The sequence below is a fragment of the Taudactylus pleione genome, unplaced genomic scaffold (assembly GCF_031769625.1).
Source record: "Taudactylus pleione unplaced genomic scaffold, aTauple2 ptg000575l, whole genome shotgun sequence".
NCBI lineage: Eukaryota > Metazoa > Chordata > Amphibia > Anura > Myobatrachidae > Taudactylus > Taudactylus pleione.
The window spans coordinates 2,092,103-2,115,280 of NW_028284977.1; the positions used below are offsets into that span (position 1 = coordinate 2,092,103).

The window sequence follows — 23,178 nt, forward strand, 5'->3', positions numbered from 1 at the left end:
TGAGGCAGTGTTTAGTGCCAGTGATATGTGCTCAGTTAAGGCAGAGCCATAAACCAGTGATGTGCTTTCAGATGAGGCAGCTGAGGCAGTGCTAAGTGCCAGAGACGTATGATCACATGAGTGAGGTGAGGCAGTACTAAGTACCAGTCATGTGTGGTTCGGTGAGGCAGGTGAGGCAGTACTGAGAGCAAGTGATTTGTGGTCAATTGAGGCAGTGCTATGTGCCAGTGATGTGGGGTCAAGTGAGGCAGGTGAGGCAGTGCTAAGTTCCAGTGATGTGCCATCAGGTGAGGCAGTGCTAAGTGCCAGTGATGTGCGGTCAGGTGAGGCAATGTTAATTGCCAGTGATGTGCAGGCAAGTGAGGCAGATGAGGCAGTGCTAAGTGCCAGTGATGTGTGGTCAGGTAAGGCAGTGCTAAGTGCCAGTGATGTGTGGTCAGGTGAGGCAGAGCTAAGTGCCAGATTTGTGCAGTCATGTTATTGCATAGCTAAGTGCCAGTGATGTGTGGTCAGGTGAGGCAGTGCTAAGTGCCATTGAAGTACAGTCAGTTGAGTCAGTGCTAAGTGCCATTGATGTGCGGTCAGGTGAGGGAGGTGAAGCAGAGCTAAGTGAAAGTAATATGTGGTCAGGTGAGGCAGTGCAAAGTGCCAGTGATGTGTGGTCAGGTGAGGCAGGTGAGACAGAGCCAATTGCAAGTTATTTGCGGTCAGGTGAGGCAGTGCTAAGTGCCAGTGATGTGCAATCAGGTGAGAAATGTGAGGCAGTGCAAAGTGCCAGTGATGTGTGGTCAGGTGAGACAGAGCCAATTGCAAGTTATGTGTGGTCAGGTGAGGCAGTGCTAAGTGCCAGTGATGTGCAGTCAGGTGTGGCAGTGTTAAGTACCAGTGATGTGTGGTCAGGTGAGGCAGAGCTAAGTGCCAGTGATGTGCATTTAGACGATGCAAGAGAGGCAATGCTAAGTACCTGTGATATACTTTCAGGGGAGGCCTTAATAAGTGAATTTGATGTGTGGTCAGGTGAGGCAGAGCTAAGTGCCAGTGATGTGCAGTCTGGTGAGGATGTGCTAAGTGCTAGTGATGTGCAGTCAGGTGAGGCAGTGCTAAGTGCCAGTGAAGTGTGGTCACGTGAGTGAGGTGAGGCAGTGCTAAGTGCAAGTGATGTGCATTTAGGTGAGGAAGTTCTGTGCCAGAGATGTGTGGTCAGGTGTGGCATTGCTAAGTGCCAGTAATGTGCGTTCAGTTGAGGCAAGTGAGGCAGAGATATGTGCCAGTTTTGTGTGGTCAGGTTATGACAGAGCTAAGTGCAAGTGATGTGCTGTCAGGTGAGGCAGTGCTAAGTGCCAGTGATGTGCAGAGAGATGAGACAGTTGAGGCAGAGCTTTTTGCCAGTGATGTGCAGTCAGGTGGGAAAGGTGAGGCAGTGCTAAGTGCCAGTGATGTGTAGTCAGGTGAGGCAGTGCTAAGTGCCAGTGATGTGTAGTCAGGTGAGGCAGTGCTAAGTGCCAGTGATGTGCGGTTAGATGAGGCAAGTGATGCAGAACTAAGTGAAAGTGATATGTGGTCAGCTGAGGCAGTGCAAAGTGCCAGTGATGTGTGGTCAGATGAGGCAGTGAGACAGAGCCAATTGCAAGTTATGTGCGGTCAGGTGAGCCAGAGCTAAGTGCCAGTGATGTGCAGTCAGGTGAGGCAGTGCTAAGTGCCAGTGATGTGCGGTCAGGTGAGGCAAGTGAGGCAGAGCTAAGTGCCAGTGTTGTGTGGTCAGGTTATTGCAGAGCTAAGTGCCATTGATGTGCAGTCAGTTGAGACAGTTGAGGCAGTTCTAATTGCCAGTGATGTGCAGTCATGTGAGAAAGGTGAGGCAGTGCTAAGTGCCAGTGATGTGCACTCAGGTGAGGTAGTGCTAAGTGCCAGTGATGTGCAGTCATGTGAGGCAATGCTAAGAGCCATTGATGTGCAGTCAGTTGAGACAGTTGAGGCAGTGGTAATTGCCAGTGATGTGCAGTCATGTGAGAAAGGTGAGGCAGAGCTAAGTGCCAGTGATGTGCAGTCAGGTGAGGCAGGTGAGGCATAGCTAAGTGCCAGAGTTGTGCGGTCAGGTTATGGCAGAGCTAAGTGCCATTGATGTGCAGTCAGCTGAGACAGTTGAGGCAGTGGTAATTGCCAGTGATGTGCAGTCATGTGAGAAAGTTGAGGCAGTGCTAAGTGCCAGTGATGTATGTTCATGTGAGTGAGGTGAGGCAGTGCGAAGTTCTAGTTATGTGTGGTTTGGTGAGGCAGGTGAGTTAATGCTAAGTGCAAGTGATATGCAGTCAATTGAGGCAGTGCTAAGTGATGTTTGGTAAAGTGAGGCAGGTGAGGCAGTACTAAGTGCCAATGATGTGTGTTCAGGTGAGGAAGTGCTAAGTGCCAGTGATGTGTGGTAAGGTGAGGCATTGCTATGTGCCAGTGAGGTGTGGTCAGGTGAGGCAGTGCTAAGAGCCAGTGATGTGCAGTCAGGTGAGGCAGCTAAGGCAGTGCTAAGTGCCAGTGATGTGTGGTCAGGTGAGGCAGGTGAGGCAGAGATAAGAGAAACTGATTTATGTGGTCTGGTGAGGCAGTGCTAAGTGCCAGTATTGTGTGGTCAAGTGATTCAATGCTAAGTGCCAGTATTGTGTGGTCAAGTGAGTCAGTGCTAAGTGCCAGTGCTGTTTGGTCAGGTGAGGTAGGTAAGGCAGAGCTAAGTGCCAGTGTTGTGCAGTCAGGTGAGGCAGAGCTAAGTGCCAGTGATGTGGAGTCAGATGAGGCAACTGAGCCAGTGCTAAGTGTCAGTGATGTGTGGTGATGAGAGTGAGGTGAGGCAGTGCTGAGTGCCAGTGTTGTGTGGTCAGGTTATGGCAGAGCTAAGTGCCAGTGATGTGCAGGCAGGTGAGAAAGGTGTGGCAGTGCTAAGTGCCCGTGATGTGCAGTTAGGTGAGGCAGTGCTAAGTGCCAGTGATGTGCAGTCAGGTGAGGCAGTGCTAAGTGCCAGTGATGTGTGGTCAGGTGAGGCAGCTGAAGCAGTGCTAAGTGCCAGTGATGTGCGGTTAGGTGAGGCAGGTGAGGCAGTACTAAGAGCAAGTGATGTGCAGTCTGGTGAGGCAGTGCTAAGTGCCAATGTTGTGTAGTCAAGTGAGGCAGTGCTATGTGCAAGCGATGTGCGGTCAGGTGAGGCAGGTGAGGCAGTGCTAAGTTTCACAGTCATGTGTGGTCAATTGAGGCAGAGCTAAGTGCCATTGATGTGCCGTCGGACGAGGCAGCTGAGCCAGTGCTAAATACCAATGATGTGCGATCAGGTTAGGCAGTGCTAATTGCCAGTGATGTGCTGTCCGGTGAGGCAGTGCTAAGTGCCAGAGATTTGTGGTCACATGAGTGAAGTGAGGCAGTGCTGAGTACCAGTTATGTTTGGTCAGGTGAGGCAGAGCTAAGAGCAAGTGATGTGTGGTCAATTGAGGCAGTGCTATGTTCCTGTGATGTGGTATCAAGTGAGGCAGGTGAGCCAGTGCTAATTGGCAGTGATGTGCAAGGAAGTGAGGCAGATGAGGCAGTGCTAAGTGCCAGTGATGTGTGGTCAGGTGAGGCAGTGCTAAGTGCCATTGATGTGCAGTCAGTTAAGTCAGTGCTAAGTGCCAGTGATGTGCAGTCAGGTGAGGCAGGTGAGGCAGAGCTAAGTACCAGTGTTGTGCGGTCAGGTTATGACAGAGCTAAGTGCCAGTGATGTGTGGTCTGGTGAGGCAGTGCTAAGTGCAAGTGATGTGTGGTCAGGTGATTCAGTGCTAAGTGCCAGGGATGTGTGGTCAGGTGAGGTAGTGCTAAGTGCTAGTTATGTGTGGTAAGTAGAGGCAGATGAGGCAGTGCTAAGTGCCAGTGATGTGTGGTCAGGCGTTGCAGGTGAGGCAGTGCTTAGTACCAGTTATGTGCAGTCAGGCAACGCAGGTGAGGCAGTGCTATGTACCAGTGATATGCGGTCAGGTGAGGCAGTGTTTAGTGCCAGTGATATGCGGTCAGGTGAGACAGTACTAACTGCCAGTGATGTGCAGTCAGGTGATGTGTGTTCATGTGAGTGAGGTGAGGCAGTGCTATGTATTTGTTATGTGTGGTTAGGTGAGGCAGTGCTAAGTGCCAGTAATGTGTGTTCAGGTGAGGCAGTGCTAAGTGATGTTTGGTAAAGTGAGGCAGGTGAGGCAGTGCTAATTGCCAATGATGTGTGTTCAGGTGAGGCAGTGCTAAGTGCCAGTGATGTGCTGTCAGGTGAGGCAGTGCTAATTGCCAGTGATTTGTAGTCAGGTGAGGCAGAGATAAGATAAAGTGTTTTATGTGCTCAGGTGAGGCAGTGCTAAGTGCAAGTATTGTGTGGTCAAGTGAGTCAGTGCTAAGTACCTGAGATGTGCAGTCAGGTGAGGCAGTTGAGGCAGAGCTAAGTGCCAGTGTTGAGCTGTCAGCTAATGGCAGGGCTAAGTGCAAGTGATGTGTGGTCAGGTGAGGAATTTGAGGCAGTGCTAATTGCCAGTGAAGTGCAGGCAGGTGAGAATGGTGAGGCAGTGCTATGTGCCAGTGATGTGCATTTAGGTGGGCACTGCTAAGTGCCAGTGATGTGCAGTCAAGTGAGGCAGTGCTACAGTAAGTGACAGTGATATGTGGTCAGGTCACGCAGAGCTAAGTGCCATTGATATGCGGTCAGGCGAGGCAACTGAAGCAGTGCTTAGTGCCAGTGATGTGAGGTTAGGTGAGGCAGGTGATGCAGAGCTAAGTGCAAGTGATGTGCGGTCAGGGAAGGCAGTGCTAAGTGCCAGTGATGTGTGGTCAGGTGAGGCAGGTGAGACAGAGCCAAGTGCAAGTTATGTACGGTCAGGTGAGGCAGTGCTAAGTACAAGTAATGTGTGGTCAGGTGAGGCAGTGCAAAGTGACAGTGATGTGTGGTCAGGTGAGACAGGTGAGGGGCTGCTAAGAATAAGTGATGTGCAGTCAGGTGAGGCAGTGTTAAGTGCCAATGTTTTGTAGTCAAGTGAGGCAGTGCTAAGTGCCATTGATGTGCGGTCAGGTGAGATAGGTAATGCAGAGCTAAATGACAGTAATTTGTCAGGTAAGGCAGCTAAGGCAGTGCTAAGTGTAGTGATGTGTGGTCAGGTGAGGCTGGTGAGGCAGAGACAAGTGAAAGTGATGTGCGGTCAGGTGAGGCAGTGCTAAGTGCAAGTAATGTTTGGTCAAGTTAGTCAGTGCTAAGTGCCAGTGATGTGTGGTAAGGTAAGGTAGGTGAGGCAGTGCTGAGTGCACGTGATGTGCGGTCAGGTAACGCAGTGCTATGTGCCAGTGATGTACAGTCAGGTGAGGCAGTGCCAAGTGCCAGTGATGTGTGGTCAGGCAATGCAGGTGAGGCAGTGCTTAGTGCCAGTGATGTGCAGTCAGGTGAGGCAGTGCTGAGTACCAGTGATATGCAGTCAGGAGAGGCAGTGTTTAGTGCCAGTGATATGCGGTCAGGAGAGGCAGTGCTAAGTGCCAGTGATGTGTGGTCAGTTAAGGCAGAGCTATGTGCTAGAGTTGTGCAGTTAGGTGAGGCAGCTGAGCCAGGGCTATGTGCCAGTGATGTGTGGTTAGATTTGGCAGTGCTAAGTGCCAGTGATGTGTCATCATGTGAGTGAGGTGAGGCAGTGCTAAGTTCCAGTTATGTGTGGTTAGGTGAGGCAGTGCTAAGTGCAAGAGATATGCGGTCAATTGAGGTAGTGCTAAGTGCCAGTGATGTGTGGTCAGGTGAGGCAGGTTAGGCAGTGCTAAGTGCCAGTGATGTGTGGTCAAGTGAGGCAGTGCTAAGTGTTTTTAAAGTGCGGTCAGGTGAGGCAGTGCTAAGTGTCAATGATGTGTGGACAGGTGAGGCAGTGCTAATAGCAAGGGATGTGCAGTTAGGTGAGGCAGTGCTAACTGCCAATGTTGTGTAGTCAAGTGAGGCAGTGCTAAGTGCCAGTGATGTGCGGTCCGGTGAGATAGGTGATGCAGAGCTAAATGACAGTAATGTGTAGTCAGGCGAGGCAACTAAGGCAGTGCTAAGTGCCAGTGATGTGCAGTCAGCTGAGGCAGGCGTGGCAGAGCTAAGTGAAAGAGATGTGCGGTCAAGTGAGGCAGGTGAGGCATTGCTAAGTGCCTGTCATGTGCGGTCAGGTGAGGTAGCACTAAGTGGCAGTGATGTGCGTTCAAGTGAGGCAGGTGAGGTACTGCTAATTGCAAGTAATGTGCCTTCAGGTGAGACAGCGCTAAGTGCCAGTGATGTGTGCTCAGGTAAGGCAGGTGAGTAAGATGTAAGTGAATGTTTTGTGAGGTCAGGTTATGGCAGAGCTAAGTGCCAGTGATTTGTGGTTAGGTGAGGCAGGTGAGGAAGTGCTAAGTGCCAGTGATGTTCAGTCAGGTGACGCAGGTGAGGCAGTGCTAAGTGCCAAAGATGTGCAGTCAGGTGACGCAGGTGAGGAAGTGCTAAGTCCAAGTAATGTGCCTTCAGGTGAGGCAGAGCTAAGTGCCAGTGATGTGCGGTCAGGTGAGGCAGTACTAAGTGCCAGTGATGTGCGGGCTGGTGAGGCAGAGCTAAATGCCAGTGATGTGCGGTCAGGTGAGGCAGTACTAAGTGCCAGTGATGTGCAGTCAGGTGAGGTAGTGCTAAGTGCCAGTGATGTGCAGTCAGGTGAGGTAGTGCTAAGTGCCAGTGATGAGTGGTCAGGTGAAGCAGGTGAGGCAGAACTAAGTGCCAGTGATGTGCAGTCAGGTAAAGTAGTGTATATTGCGAGTGATATGCGGTCAGGTGAGGCAGTGCTTAGTGCCACAGAGGTGTGGTCAGGTATGTCATAGCTAAGTGCCAGTGTTATGCGGTCAGGTGAGGCAGAGTTAAGTGAAAGTAATGTGTGGTCAGACAAGGCAGCTGAGGCTGTGCTATGTGCCAGTGATGTGCGGTCAGGTGAGGCAGGTGAGGCAGTGCTAATTGCAAGAGATATGCAGACAATTGAGGCAGTGCTAAGTGCCAGTGATGTGCGGTCAGGTGAGGAATTGCTAAGTGCCAGTGATGTGTGGTCAGGTGAGGCAGTGCTAAGTGCCAGTGATGAGTGGTCAGGTCAGGCAGTGCTAAGTGCCAGTGATGTGCAGTATGTTGAGCAGTATTAAGTGCCAGTGATGTGCGGTCAGGTGAAGCAGTGCTAAGTGCCATTGATGTGTGGTCAGGTGAGGCAGGTGAGGCAGAGCAAAGTGCCATTAACATGCAGTCAGGCAAAGCAGCTGAAGCAGTGCTAAGTGCCAGTGATGTGCGGTCAGGTGAGGTAGGTGAGGCTGAGATAAGTGCCAGTGATGTGCGGTCAGGTGATATAGGTGACGCAGAGCTAAATGCCAGTAATGTGCTGTCAGGTGCGGCAGCTAAGGCAGTGCTGAGTGCAAGTGATGTGCAGTCAGGTGAGGCAGAGTTAAGTGCCAGTGATGTGCAGTCAGGTGAGGCAGAGTTAAGTGCCAGTGATGTGCGGTCAGGTGAGGCAGAGCTAAGTGCCAGTGATGTGCGTTCAGGTGAGGCAGAGCTAAGTGCCAGTGATGTGCGGTTAGGTGAGGTAGTGCTAAGTGCCAGTGATCTGCGGTCAGGTGAGGCAGTGCTAAGTGCCAGTGATGTGCGGTCAGGTGAGGCAGTGCTAAGTGCCAGTGATGTGCGGTCAGGTGAGGCAGTGCTAAGTACCAGTGATGTGCGGTCAGGTGAGGCAGTGCTAAGTGCCAGTGATGTGCGGTCAGGTGAGGCAGTGCTATGGTATACTCCACAGTTTTTATTCTTTAACATTTAAAAAAAAACATTATAAATATCTTCTTTGTATTATTCTAATAATTTTTATAGTCAAAACTCTGGAGTAAAAAGTGTATGGAAGGTGAGGCACTGACTCCCTTATCTACCTTTTCTGCACATCCCTGATCAAAACTCCACAGATTTCCAGCACTTTATACTGCTTCACCTTTGTACAATGTTCACATATATGTATCTGTACATCTGGTTCTGATACTAGCCAGTGCTTCCCCAGCCATTTACCTCACTGCTCGTCACTACCAGTGCCTCCCCAGCCATTTACCTCACCACACGTCACTGCCAGTGCCTCCCCAGCTATTTACCTCACCATACGTCACTGCCAGTGCCTCCCCAGCCATTTACCTCACCGCACATCACTGCTAGTGCCTCCCCAGCCATTTACCTCACCGCACTACTTGCTAAATGCTTTGTCCCATGTGCTAGCTAAAGGAAAACTCCTGGTTGGTTCTGATAATTATAGAGTTTTATTTATTGCATTAGTTCAAAATTGGGTATAAGATATAATATAATGGAATTACATCATTGCTAATATTCTAACAATTTTCCAGCATTAACATTGAAGAGTACAGGAGCATCCTGGCATTTATCTTTGCTGTTGATGAAATTAACAAGGACCCCGACCTTCTCCCCAATGTTACTCTGGGCTATCACATATATAACACTTGTGGGGATCCAAAGAAATCCTTAAGCTATGTCCTGCAGATATTGTCTGGAGAAAGGAAGGAGGCTCCTAATTATTCCTGTAGGGAACACGGGGAAGTAGCCGGATTTGTCGGTGATTCTGGTTTCCATACAAGTCATGCGATGGCCCAGTTACTGAGTCTGTACCGGTACCCACAGGTAAGTGGCTCCCAGTACTCTCACTATACACAGAGACACACATTGCCAGCATGGGTAACTGGAAATCTACACTAGAACAGCTTATAGTTATTGTAGGCACTCAGAGATATAACCACGAGTATAGTAGATGAAATAGTCTGTGCAATGGACTTACATATTACATGGAAATAAATACAGCAAATATCACAGACAACAAGCCAGTAATAATTACACATGTGCGGTTCTGTTTTCCAGGCTCAGGTCTTCCTGCCAAGCTTGTATCTCACAGTAGCAGCGCTAAGAAAATTGCCATTAGGATGTTATCAGGGCACCATTTGGACAAAGGGGGCGACTCTATTGTTGCATGGTCAGCAATCATTAATGAGCACCCTGTTTTGCAATTTAATCGTTCTGGGCACTCATTAATCATCGCCCTCTTCACACCTTATTAGACCTGTTTTTACCATGTAAAACAGCTAAACCCATCTAAAGTCCTGGTTAGGATGCCCTGACCACAGGATTCTGGCACATTTTTGCTTGTACCCTTAGTACTTAGTGGGGGTGGGATGATGTGTGCCCACCATCTGCATGGCGAAAATCCTTAAGCAGTGTCCACAAAAATCTCCAGTCTTTAACTACATGGTAAAGGTAACAGTCTCTCATTTCCCTGTCTCATTGTACTACAATCACTTATACTAAGCCCAGATACATTAACCTTACACCTGTCATAGTGTGTAACATAAAACCAATCTTGGATCAGTTGATAGAAGAGCAGAAGCAGCTCAGTATTAGTGCTGGCAGTCATAGTACTTCTTTATCATCTACTAAAGGAGGTCAGGGGGAAAGAAGATGGAAGAGAGGACACAGTAGAATGCAGAGCCGTAACTAGACTTTTTGGTGCCCTGTGCCAGAAAGAGCATTGGCGCCCCCCTCATTTTTCAAAGGGACATAATGCACCCAAAAAAGGGCCATGGCTTCATGGGGAAGGGCCAGGGAAGAGATAGAGGAGGCCAGGAGATGCTGGGGATGAAATAAGAGGAAGCTACAAGTGAGAATGATAATAAACAGAAAATTTACATGCCCAAACAGTGCCCCCTGACCTGTGGTGCCCTGTGCAATGGCACCAACCACACTACCCTAGCTACGGCCCTGGTAGAATGTCACGGCCACAAGTATGTACTATTCATCACCTACACACATTGGAGACATTAACTAACATTGGTACCAATCATATTTTACGAGCTCAATATACAGAACTTTGCTCTATTATTATCCCATATATGAAGAATTATATAACTCAATAGGAAAACCTTCTAAAGTAAAACACTATTATAACTATTAATGTGTATGAACTCTTTGTTATATGTTTAGTCTATGGACATACTGTATCTCTGGCATTAAGCATATGGTGTCATCTAGCTACAATAGCGAACTGTCCTGACTACAGACTATATAGGGGCGTGTTATTGGGCAACATACAGTATATTCAAATAATCTGCTACAGTGTTTTTATTTTAACTAACTTTGATTAAACTGTGTATTTTTGTTTATGAAGCGAGTAGGCAACATTGTCTATAAGGTGCTAGATAAATGTTAAGTAGAATCTGATTGGTTGCTATGGCCAACATCTCCACTTCAAAAAAACTGCACCTTAGTAAATATACCCCCTATACTGAGAACATTGATTCCATTATGTGGTACCTGATGTGTTCTCTATGATAAACTAATTGTATTTATGCTGATGAGAGCCTCTTTTAGCTCTAATTGAAATGTAAATATGATATTGTCTCCATGTCCTCTGACTCCAATGAAAGGATATATTGATACAATATTCTCAGCACTGGACAAATTGTATCTTGTATAGTGTTGTAATATGATCAGGGTAGGAGGTCCCTCTCCTGGGGAATATGGACACATCCAAATGCACAGCAGCCATGAGTCAGCACATTAGTCCAGGGTTTTCATGCAAGGTATCTGCAGGTAGTTTTTATTGTGCAGTATAAAAAGGGAAATCATACAAATAAATCCTTGACCATCTGGGCACTAACTAAACTATAAATTCCCTTTCTCAAAGTGGTAGGGCCTACTGCCCTCACCACAAACATAGGCATATGCACAGTACTTACTATTAGTACAACAGTGTGACTGTTTGCTCTCCCAGGTATGGGACACTCAGCCAAACCATGTCACAGCTTATATGAGCCTCTCACAGCTGCAGTCATTAATTAGCCTGCTCTCAGGCTAAAGGCATCAACACCTGAACTGGCCTTGTGGATGGAGCCCTCTCTTCTCTCTCACATCCACACCCCCAGGACCCATTATTCAGCTTTGACTTAAAGCCCAAACACTAATCAAGCAGACACAGACATTTCCTGGTGGTTTAGAACACATAGGTCAGAAACTGTGAACAAACATATTTGTAATTTTGCACTTTACCAGTGCTTGTATCACAGTGCACAGAAAAAACAAATGAATTGTGAAGGTCGTGCTCACTATTTATCTCATTTAGGGCCTGATTCAGCAAAGAATGCAGTCTGTATGTTGTAAATGCCAGGGCCTATTTTTAGTCCCAGTCTGGCCCTAACTGTCACCAGAGCCAGTACAGCTGTATACCAGAGATGTATACACATGAAATGTTCTCTGAAGACAAACAATACATATGTATGCTATGACTGGATGACCTTAACGTGACACCAATCAGATTATGTTTGATCTACCCTGGATTCCTGCTTACCATCAGTAACCTCCTGTCGCCAACTCTGCCAATGGTTCAGTGGGCATGTAACGATGCTGCCACCAGCAAACTTTACCATTGGCATTTGGAACCACTTCAATCAGGCTCCTACTGCTGGCACCTGGAACCACTTCTGCTGCATATGCGTCGAAAAGCTGTGGCCACATCTTTTGATTAGTGTCAGCTGATACCTCCTGATCCCTCCCATTGCACCAGGCTCTGCACAGTAGCTGGCAGAGAGCTTGAGCTTGCAGGCACCTGACTCAATCCAGACCAGCCAAAGAACGGAATAGCGTTTTGCACAATTCTGTTGTCGCAGGACTCAGATGCAGTCATTGTAAAAGGCAAAGAGGTTTGTTGCTCAATAGTCTTAAAAAAGACTCTTCCCTCAGCTTTAAAGGGGTCAGCATACAGATGTTACAGCAGTTCAATCCTTGATCTTCAAGAAGATACACACAAACCAAGCTCATAGGTGTAGGTGTAGGTGCTAGATAATGTCAAGTAGAATCTGATTGGTTGCTATGGGAAACATCTCCACTTCTAAAAAACTGCACTTTAGTAAATATACCCCCTATACTGAGAACACTGATTCCATTTTGTGGTACCTGATGTATTTTCTATGATAAACTAATTGTACATTTATGCTGATGAGAGCCTCTTTTAGCTCTAATTGAAATGTAAATATGACATTGTCTCCATGTACTCTGACTCCAATGAAAGGATATATTGATACAATATTCTCACCACTGGATAATTTGTGTCTTATATAGTGTTGTAATATGATCAGGGTAGGAGATCCCTCTCATGGGGTATATGGACACCTCCAAACACACAGCCACCAGGAGTCAGCACAGCAGTCCAGGGTTTTTGTGCAAGCTATCTGCAGCTAGTTTTTATTGTGCTGTATAAAAATGGAAATCATACAAATAAATCCTAGCCCATCTGGGCACTAACTAAACAATAAATTCCCTCTCTCAAAGTGGTAGGACCTACTGCCCTCACCACAAACATAGGCATATGCACAGTACTTACTATTAGTACATCACAGTGTGACTGTTTGCTCTCCCAGGTATGAGACACTCAGCCAAACTATGACACAGCTTATATGAGCCTCTCACAGCTGCAGACATTATTTAGCCTGCTCTCTGGCTGAAGGCCTCAACATCTGAACCGGCCTTCTGGATGGAGCCCTCCCTTCTCTCCCACATCCTCAGCCCCAGGACCCATTATCCAGCTTTGACTCAAAGCCCAAACTCTAATCAAGCAGACACAGACATTTCCTGGGGGTTTAGAACACATAGGGCCTGATTCAGACCCGCTCGTGAGTGTTGAGCACTCACAAGCGGATCGATGTTGGCCCAGTGTGCATGTGCATGCCAGAGCCTGCTCTGTCGTGCTCATGCATGAGACCTGGATAGCGATGGGCAAGCCGTCGCTCTGGGTCATGTACCAAAGGGGGCGTGCTGTCGATGGTGAGTGACAGCACACCCCCTTTGGTGGGCGTGGCTGCCCAGACGGAGGCATTCCCATGCAAATTCCTACCATCTGAGGCCAGCCCCACTGACATCACAAGTGATGTCAGTGGGAGTGCCATTGGCTCTGACAGAGCCAAAAGCACTCCAGGGCTTGCGGCAATGAGACGCTACCACAAGGGTCTCATTGCAAGCCTGATGGTCGCGATGGTCTTGACCATCGTGATCATCTTCCTGGCCGCTCGCTATAGCTGTGGGTGGTCACCCACAGCTATACGAGCGGCCAGGAGGCCACTCTAAAAATGAAGAAGGATGGCCCTGATTCAGAGCGAGCACTCTGTCAAAGCGTCCAGCTCTGAATCTGTTCCATAGTTCAGAAACTGTGAACAAGCGTTCTCTCAAATGCATGATAGCGCACAGTCTGTAAACTAAGAAGAACACCACACTCTTTCAGCCAGGCCTGGATCTGTCGTGTTGTTTTGTGTTCTTTTTTCATGCTTGCAATTATCTTGCTGATGGCTTTGCTGATTTTTGCCATGTTTGACGACAAAATCTGTGGAGAGAACAAAAGAAATACGTTACAGTACTGTTGCTGAGTATACAGACTGAGTACAGCATACAGTACATAATTTAATGTTCAGTATCTTAAAAAACACAGGGGGTATTACATTCTTACTGTACATCAGCCGTAACATGTGTACACCGGTATAAACTGTACTGTACAGTATAATCAGCTAGTAAATTTAATTTTGCAGGCTGTGTTTAATAAATGATAGCTTTGAGCTAATTAGTGATATATATTTCCCAATTTAATCTCACATCAAGCTTTCATACAGTATGCCTCTAAATATGCAAATATGCATCTACCTTATGAAGGAGAGAAACAGGACAATAAACACAACACTATGAGGGGCAGCGGGAGGCTAGGGAATGATCGTTGTGTGTGATAGTTACTCCATACACAAATAAATGTCTACAGGGATGGGTGAAGGATGGGGCATACCGAGGCAGCGGGACGTTAAACACAGCAATATTGTGACTGAAACTAAGATGGCCACCGAGCAAAACAAGATGGCTGTGGGTACAGGACGGTCACTCACGGGAGACTATGAGGAGCAGCGGGAGGCTAGGGAACAATCGTTGTGTGTGTGATAGTTTGTCCATACACAAATAAGCGTCTACGGGGATGGGTGAAGGACGGGGCATACCGAGGCAGCGGGACGATAAATACATCAATTTTGCGACTGAAACTAAGATGTCCGCCAAGCAAAAAAAAAAAGGTACCGTATATGCATTGAAACCTCGCTACACAAATCAGCGTCTAACACAGCAAACTGCAAAATGACCGTGAACCTTAACATAGCAAGCTACCATACTTTACAGTACCAGTGGGTTGATACTGTAGGAAACTCCTGTAGTAGCTCAGGGTACAGCAACAAAGGTGACTCAGTAGTCAGGCAGAGTTAGATCAAGGTAATGAGCAGCAACAACAGCGACTTAGAAGTCAGGCAGCGTTGCAGGCAGTAGTAGTATCTCACTGGTTCATCCTGTTGATACATGCCGATGAGACAATCCAAGCAGCAAGTCGGTACAGTTAAGTAGCAGATTCACAGTGTGGATAGCTAGTGTGGTCTGAGACGCTCTTTTATGCTACCAGAGACAAAAGAATTCCTTCCCTCTGAAAATCTGGCCGCTGATTGGTGTATTTGAATAATGCACTTCCTTGTGGTCCAATGGCATGGCAGAGTTCGGCGGCAAGGTTTTCTTTGTCTCTGGTAGCATAAAAGAGCGTCTCAGAGCAGACTAGCTATCCATACTGTGAATCTGCTACTTAACTGTACGGACTTGCTGCTCGGATTGTCTCATGATAATGGTGCGTACACACTACACGATATGGTCCCTGAGTTGTCCACTTTATCGCCCAGTGTGTACACACCATAAATCTTGAACAGAGCCTTCATAACAACAAAAACAAACACAGACAGAGGGAGAAAAAGAAAGAGGGAGGGGGGGAGATGGAGAGAGAAAGACAGAGAGAAAAAGAGAGAGAGAGAAAAAGAGAGAGGGAGGGAGAGACAGAGGGGGAGAGAGAAAGAGAGAGGGAAAAAGAGAGCGAAAGGTAGGGGGGAGGGGGAGAGGGAGAGAGAAAGACAGAGAGAGGGAGAGAGACAGAAAAAGATACAGTACTCTACTTACGCATACAGAGGCCAGGGAGCTGTGGCTCGGGCTGCTCCTGTTTGAATTTTTTTACTGTGTGTTTAAGAAAAAAACGATTATACGGTAGAAAAAATAACACCTCCATACTGTACATAATACCAATACAAACACACAAAAAACGAGAGTGATACAGTAGAAGACAATTTATAGTACTGTATACTGTAGTAGTGTAAGGTACAGCACTTACGCGGGCAAAATAACAAATTTGGGTCAGTGGGGGACTGGCGCCTGCACTTTCCTTGTTGCAGAACTGTGGTGGGAAAAAAACAGAATGTTCCTGTTATACAAGTACAGTAGAGAAAGAATTACAGTAGGGCCTGATTCAGATCCGCGCGCAACCGGGTCGATTGTCCGGCAGTGCGCACGCGAGCACCAGAGCAAGTGAGATGGGTCTTTGTAGTACAGGAGGGAGAGAGAGACACTGTGAAGGAGTGCGATACAGTAGAAGACAATGTACAGTAGTGGACGGTACAGTACTTACACAAAATGGATTGCCTCCTTTTCCAGTTGACCCTGGGAGGCTGGTGCCCTTCTGTGCCTTGCACTGTGGGTAAAAAAAATTTTCATTTTGCATGAAAACAATATGGAAAAATGTCACACACGCATCCTTGGTGATTTACTGCATACAGTACATACTAGATGATATGAACAACACTGTATAATGTACTGTACTGTATCATTGAACAATATTATTAGCGTTCATCCAAATCGTCATGTGTGTGCACCTTAAGACAGGTCACCGAAACATACTGTACAGTACTGGAAAATAAGAAAAACACAAGGAGAGAAAGAATTAGCGTGTACTGAGAAAAGGTTGGAGATGCATGGAGAGAGAGAGACAGTAAGTATACAGTGGTAGAACAATGTAATGTACAGTACACTACTGTACGATAAAGCAATCATCTGTGTGTCAAAGAAAAACAAATGTTGACAAGTCAAAAAATTAATGAAAACACATGACAGAGAAAAAAAAAGAGAAAGGGAGGGAGAGGGAGGGAGACACAGAGGGAGAGGGAGAGGGAGGGAGAGAAAGAAAGAGAGAGAAAGAGAGAAAAAAAGAGAAAGAGAGAGAGAGAGAAACAAAGGAGAGGGAGAGAGAGAAAGAGAAAGATATAGGGGGAGAGAGGGATAAAGGGAGAGAAAGAAAGTCAGGGAGGGAGAGAAATAAAGAGGAGAAAGAAAGAGAGGGAGAAAGAGAGAGAGAAAGTGAAAAAAAGAGAGAAAAAGAGAGAGAGAGAGTGAGAGAGAGAGAGAAACAAAGGAGAGGGAGAGAGAGAGAAAGAGAAAGATAGAGGGGGAGAGAGGGATAGAGAAAGAGAGAAAGAGAAAGAATGGGAGAGAGAGAAAAAAAGAGAGACAGAGGACGAAAAAGAGAGAGAAAAAGAGAAAGAAAGACAGAGATAAAGTGAGAGAGAGAGAGGGGGGAGAGTGGAGTGAAGGAGAGAAAGAAAGAGGGAGAGAGAAAGAGAGAGAGGGGGAGAGGGCGAGAGAGAAAGACAGAGGGAGAGAGAAAGAGAGAGAGGGGGGAGAGGGAAGGAGATAAAGAAAGAGGGAGAGAGAAAGAGACAGAGAAATAAAAAGCGAGAGAGCGAACAATGTACTGTAGTGTACAGTACTGTACTTACGCAGACTCTCGCTGGGGCCGGCTGGGGGTACGGTCTCTGTAACTGTGTGAAAACAACATGTAAAGAGAGAGAAAGAGATAAAGAGAATAAAAGAGAGAGAAAGAGGGAGGGAGAGAGAGAGAGATAGAGGGGGAGAAAGAAAGAAAGAGAGAGAGGGAGAGAGAAAGAGACAGAGAAAGAAAAAGCGAGAGAGAGAGAGAAAAAGAGAGAGAGAGAACAATGTACTGTAGTGTACAGTACTGTACTTACGCAGACTCTTGCTGGGGCCGGCTGGGGGTACAGTCTCTGTAACTGTGGGAAAAAAACATGTAAAGAGAGCGAAAGAGAGAGAGAGAGAGAAAAAGAGAGAGAGAAAGAGGGAGGGAGAGAGAGAGAGATAGAGGGGGAGAGAGAAAGAAAGAGAGAGAGGGAGAGAGAAAGAGAGAGAGAAAGAAAAAGCGAGAGAGAGAGAAAAAGAGAGAGAGAGAGAACATTGTACTGTAGTGTACAGTACTGTACTTACGCAGACTCTCGCTGGGGCCGGCTGGGGGTACGGTCTCTGTAACTGTGGGAAAAAAACATGTAAAGAGAGAGAAAGAGAGAGAGAGAGAAAAAGAGAGAGAGAAAGAGGGAGAGAGAGAGATAAAGGGGGAGAGAGAAAGAAAGAGAGAGAGGGAGAGAGAAAGAGACAGAGAAAGAAAAAGCGATAGAGAGAGAGAAAAAGAGAGAGAGAGAACAATGTACTGTAGTGTACAGTACTGTACTTACGCAGACTCTCGCTGGGGCCGGCTGGGGGAACGGTCTCTGTAACTGTGGGAAAAAAACATGTAAAGAGAGAGAAAGAGAGAGAGAGAGAAAAAAAGAGAGAGAGAAAGAGGGAGGGAGAGAGAGAGATAGAGGGGGAGAGAAAAAGAAAGAGAGAGAGGGAGAGAGAAAGAGAGAGAGGCTAAGGAAATAAAGCAGAGAGATACAGTACTGTACTAACATGGTATTACAGTATTAATACAAAATGTTCTACAGTATAAAACTGTATACATTACTTACTTGGCAGGGGAGGGGAGTCTGGGTCCTCCTCTTGCCCTGGGGAGGGCTGAGGCACTTCAATGTCTTCAACTAAAATACACAAGGACAGAAACAATTATTGTGTAAGGAGAAGGCGTTGGAGATGTTTTAAGAGAGAGAGAGAGAAACAGAGGGAGACAGGGAGAGAAAGTGAGAGAGAGAAAAAGAAAGAGAAAAACAGTGAAAGAGAGTGAAAAAAGAGAGAGAGAGGAAAATTAAAGAGAGAGAAAGATAAAGAGAAAGAAAGAGGGAGAGAGAGAAAGAGAAAGAGAGAGAGAGAGAGAGAGAGAGATAGTGCTGTAGAAAACAATGTGGTGTACTGTACTTACAGAGCAGGGGGCTTCCTGCAGCCTCCTCATCAATGATGAGTCTGTCTGTGTGTACAGTATAAGAAAAAAAATATTATACAAAAAATTCAAAAAGGCAGTAGCATGACACTATTGTGTCCATACTATAACTGTTGTAATCATTACCACTGTCATTTGAGGAAACTGGAGAAGGTGGTGGTGCTGGTAGTCGTGGAGGTAGGACTGTGGAAAAAGAACATTGTACTGTCAGTTTCCCTCAAAACCATTTTTAAACTAATAAACTGTACAAATTGTGACCAGAGTCTCCATAACACCAAAAACACCAAAAAACAAACACACAAATGAGAGAGAGAGAGAGAGAGAGAGAGAGAGAGGGAGAGAGAAAGAGAACAGTGTACAGTAGTGTGTAATGTACTTACTCCGAAAATTCATTGTCGTCATTAAGGAGCATTTGAAAACAAGAGTTTGGTTCTCTATTCCAAATTGGAGAGGGATTATGGTACAGTACTGTAGATGGCCTTAGGGAATTATTGATTAAAATACAAACCAATACAGTATACTGTAGTACAAAAACTACTGTAGTCTGTGAAGCTGGCATTGGCCCCAAAATAAAACAGTATGGTACTGTACTGTATATAAAAAAATATACAGTCCAGTAAAGTACTGTATGACCAAGTGGTGCAATGTCACACATAGGCTATGTGGGTGGCACTGTCGCCACCCCACGAGCTGTACAAGATGGCACATGCACATGACACTGGAGGCCGAACCCAGCGGAGGACCTCGCTGAGGACTTTGCGAGACCTCGCCGGAGGGGTAAGTATGGTATTAATAAATACAGTACCAGTGGAATTTTCGTTTGTATCACAGTGATACCAAATGAAAATTCCCCCTGGTATTTCCCTTCGTGTGTAAATGGGGCACAGAGTGAGAAGTGATTAGATACCAGCCAATCAGCTCCCAAATTTCATTTTTCAAACACAGCCTGTGAGATGACAGTTGGGAGCTGATTGGAGACCCCTGAATCTGTCCATGACGTACAGTAATAATGTCAGACTTAAAGGGGGCAGGCCCAGCACAGAAAAATAGTGTGTACAGTATTCTAGGTTAACATAGATTTGGTCGACAGACATTAGAATGGTGGATCAATCAACTTACCTTTTGTTACTAATTTATTAATCAAACAAGCCATGTCGACCAATAGTGTGTAACCCTTTTGTCCATGTACAGTACTGTAGATTTAATCAGCCTGTCAATCAAATGTCTGCCAGGCATGTCAGTATGTGTTAACAACTGTCAGTCATTGTCACATACTGTAGTATCCAACACCCTACAGTGCAGTGTACAGTAATGTAGAGTATTTCAGAGTCGTGCATTGTACTGTATTCGCTTTGTACAGTATACTGTAATTCATGTGATTATACAGCAATGCTGTACTTACTTCGAATTATTCGCCTCCGAATTCGCTCTAGGCGAGGCCTGTCCCTCCTCAGCAGGTCCGACCACCTGCGCTGGAGTGAGCGTACTTTTTGCCGTACACCATATAGGCAGATTTCTCTGCTCGCGCTTCTATAGGCGAGCTCAGTCATAGAACAGAATAGCGTTTTGCGCAATTCTGTTGTCGCAGGACTCAGATGAAGTCATTGTAAAAGGCAAAAAGGTTTGTTGCTCAATAGTCTTAAAATAGACTTTTCCCTCAGCTTTAAAGCGGTCAGCAAACAGATGTCACAGCAGTTCAACGATTGATGTTCAAGAAGATACACACATACCAGGTTCACAGGCCCTGTATATCAATCCAATACACATTACCACAGGGGGTAAATCTGCCCTGTGTTCATTTTAGCCAATCAGGCTATCTCACAAAAAAATAAATAAACACATCTTACAATTTAAAGGAATTAACAAAATGTCCTCGTTACCTCCCAAAAAACAGCTGGCTTTCCAAAAACACAACTGAGATAGCATATACTCAAAAGGTAAATATTACACAGACATTAATTACATTCATCCTTTCACATATCTTAGACTAAAACCAGATTGGCTTATTTAGAAAATGGCACAGGACATACAGTACAGTTGGGCTGAACATCATCTGACATTCCAGGCAAGGACAGGCTCTGTGTCATGCACTTCAGTGTAATGTCTATCTCTGGGTAACTGTCCAAAGGGGGTTTCATGGGCAACTAGCACCAGTTGCACAGAAAGCTCCCTGGGGGCAACAGCTGGACATGCTCCCTGTCTAATCTAATTCCTATGTATCTTCCCCGATCTACTTGGCACAAGCAGGGGACCTTGCTCCCTTCTAACTTCCTGGCTATCCTGTACCTTAATCCTTCCCACCAGGTCACACTCACTGCTGCCATCCCTGAACTTCCATGAACTCCTTCCTGTGGCCCTCATTTCCTTCTAAGTAGGCACATTCTATAGGTGGGTATTGGTTAGGATTGCTAGGGTCAGTCTGGTTGAGGTCAGTCAAAGTGAAGTCAGTGTGGTCACTCATACTGACTGCCAGAGTTGGCAAACCACTAGGGATAGGAGCATTACTAGGCACCCCCACAAGATCCAATGAGCCAGAACCAACATCCTCTGCATTGTTAGGGGACATAGGCATACCAGAGGCAAAAGGCATGTTGGGTAGATGTGCTGATCTAGCCACTATTTTTCCTCTGGGCTGGATGATAATGCTGCAGTCTGGATATTTGACAAATGTGGTAGAAATTCAACCACCAAGATCATTCCCCTGGACTACATCTGTCGGAAGGCCATCCATGAAGGCAATATCTCACAACTCTTGGCCAGCTCCCCTGTCCAGGTAGACTCTTTCCCAAGGAACCATTTGCTCCACGCTGCCTGCCACGGTCACTGTGGCAGTGCGACCTGGAAGTACTGTGGCAGGATCAATATTTGGGGGCTCACTACATTAATTAAAACCCCAGAGTCTCGTAATCCTTGTCCCTGCAGAGGTCCCATTTGGACCAGCTGCAGGTGCCACCACATGTTTAAGAATGGCCCCTTAGCCATGCAGGTGACTGTCTCCACAGAGTCCACCTGCCCCTTGCCACACTCCATTGGACTGACTGGAGTGGGAACAGTCTCTTTGGGCTCACCTCCACACATCAGACAAGCAAGCAGGGCTCCAGCACACAGATCTGAGGGATGTCTGGTGTGTTTGGGGTGTTGGACAGTTCATGCACAGATGGCCAATTTTTCCACAGCTATAACACTTATTGTCCAGTCGGGGACCCGGTGGTCCCTGATGATTTGCAGGGACAGGATGGGGTGGTTGCTGGCAAAGAGCACCTGGGTTGAAGGATGTTTGCTTTGGGGCGCAATGAGCAGAAGAGGGGTTTCCCCCTGGTTCTACAGTCTTTTGGGGTTAGCTGCTGGCTGGGCACTTCTGCCCTTGTGGCTGAATTGCCACATATTTGTCTTCTTGCTGGGCTGCCATCTTCAAGCTGGATGGCTTCTGGTCTAGCACCCACTCCTTTACCTCTGTGGTGCACAGCAGATCAATGAGTGCATACCAGGTAGTGGCATCAGATCCCTTCATCCACTTCACCATGTACTGCCTCAGTTGGGTGGTGAATTGCTCGTGAGTGCCGTTAGGGTTCTTGGGAAAGTCCCAGAATGTCCTGTAGGACTAAGGAGTGAAGAAGTATTGCTGTAGGAGGGCTCTTATGACTTTGTCATAGTCACCGCAGTCCTCAGTGACCACTCCTTGATAAGCATCCAGTGCCGCTCCATTCAGTGTGGGCACTAGGTGTAAGAATGACTCATGCTTGGGTAAATCCAGTAGTTTGCAAGTCCTTTCAAATACTTGCAAGTATCCATCACTTTCCCCATCACTGTCTGCAAACTTGCCAAACTATATATGTCCTGATCTGGGTACAGCAGCTTGCAACGGTTCTCGGGTATAATGGCTGGTGGTACATGTTTGCTATTCCACATCCAGATGATGAGCATGCATTCCTGTTCCATTCCTCTTTTTCCCAATTTGGCTAGCCGATCTTATAGGGTATCAATTCCGCTCCCCGGGAATTTGGGATTCCTGCCATGCTTGGGAATGTTGTGAAACATAACTGCTGTTAGAAGAAGTGGAAATTGTAGCTCACATCAGGTTCTGATGGGCATCTATTGTTACGCTATACGCATTTTCCACCTCCATCTGGTGCAACTCTGTTCCGCTGTAGTCAGCCATCCTGAATGCTCTCCTCAACTGCATTTGCTCCTCCTTAGTAACTCGGCTTCTCCCGTCAGGTAACCGAAAAGCTGCCTGGGATTATCCCACTGCTATGCCACCAATATCTGTGACCAGATGACCTCAACTTGACACCAGTTACAGATTGGGTTCGATCCCCACTTGAACTTGGGGTATCAGGGATTCCCACTTACTGTCAGTAACCACCTGTCACTGATTCCGGCAATGGCGCAGTGGGCATGTAACGATGCTGCCACCACCAAACTCTGCCATCGGCATTTGGAACTGCTTCTTACATACAACCAGGCTCCTACTGCTGGCACCTGGAATCATGCCTGCTTCGCATAGTCGATGAGCTGTGACCACACCTCCTGATTTTTCTCCTGATCCCTCAGTATGGACCAGGCTCTGCATGATAGCTGGTAGAGAGTTTGATCTTGGAGGCACCTGGGCTTATTCCAGAACAGCCAGAGAACAGAATAGTGTTTTGCACAATTATGTTGTCGCAGGACTCAGATGCAGTCATTGTATAAGGCAAAGATGTTTATTGCTCAATAGTCTTAAAAATGTATCTTCCAGCAGCTTTAAGGGGGTCAGCATACAGAAATGTTACAGTAGTTCAATAATTGATGTTCAAGAAGATACACACAAACAAGGCTTGCATGCCAGGTATACAGTAGATGTCACTCCAATACACATTACCACAGGGGGTAAGCACACCCTATGCTCCTGTTAGCCAATCAGGCTAGCTCACAAAACATAAATAAACACATCTTACAATTTAAAGGAACTAACAAAATTTCCTCGGTACCATACTGAAAATAGTTGGCTTTCCTAAAACACAAACTGTTAGTATATACTGTCTCTGAAAAGGTAAATATAATGCAAATTTCAATTACATTCATCCTTTACCACCACATATCTATGACTAAAACC

The 23,178-nt window shown here is 46.5% G+C and overlaps 1 protein-coding gene across 1 annotated transcript in view; it reads left to right on the forward strand.

The window, feature by feature from the left end:
* The first annotated feature begins 2,099 nt into the window (after positions 1 to 2,099).
* LOC148481536 (extracellular calcium-sensing receptor-like) overlaps positions 2,100 to 23,178 on the forward strand; it is a 45,597-nt gene continuing 24,518 nt past the window's right edge. Inside the window, exons 1-3 of the mRNA XM_088453294.1 lie at positions 2,100 to 2,213; positions 6,331 to 6,533; positions 8,377 to 8,668. Coding sequence (XP_088309420.1) covers positions 2,100 to 2,213; positions 6,331 to 6,533; positions 8,377 to 8,668 — 609 coding nt within the window. The remainder of the gene's footprint in view (positions 2,214 to 6,330; positions 6,534 to 8,376; positions 8,669 to 23,178) is intronic.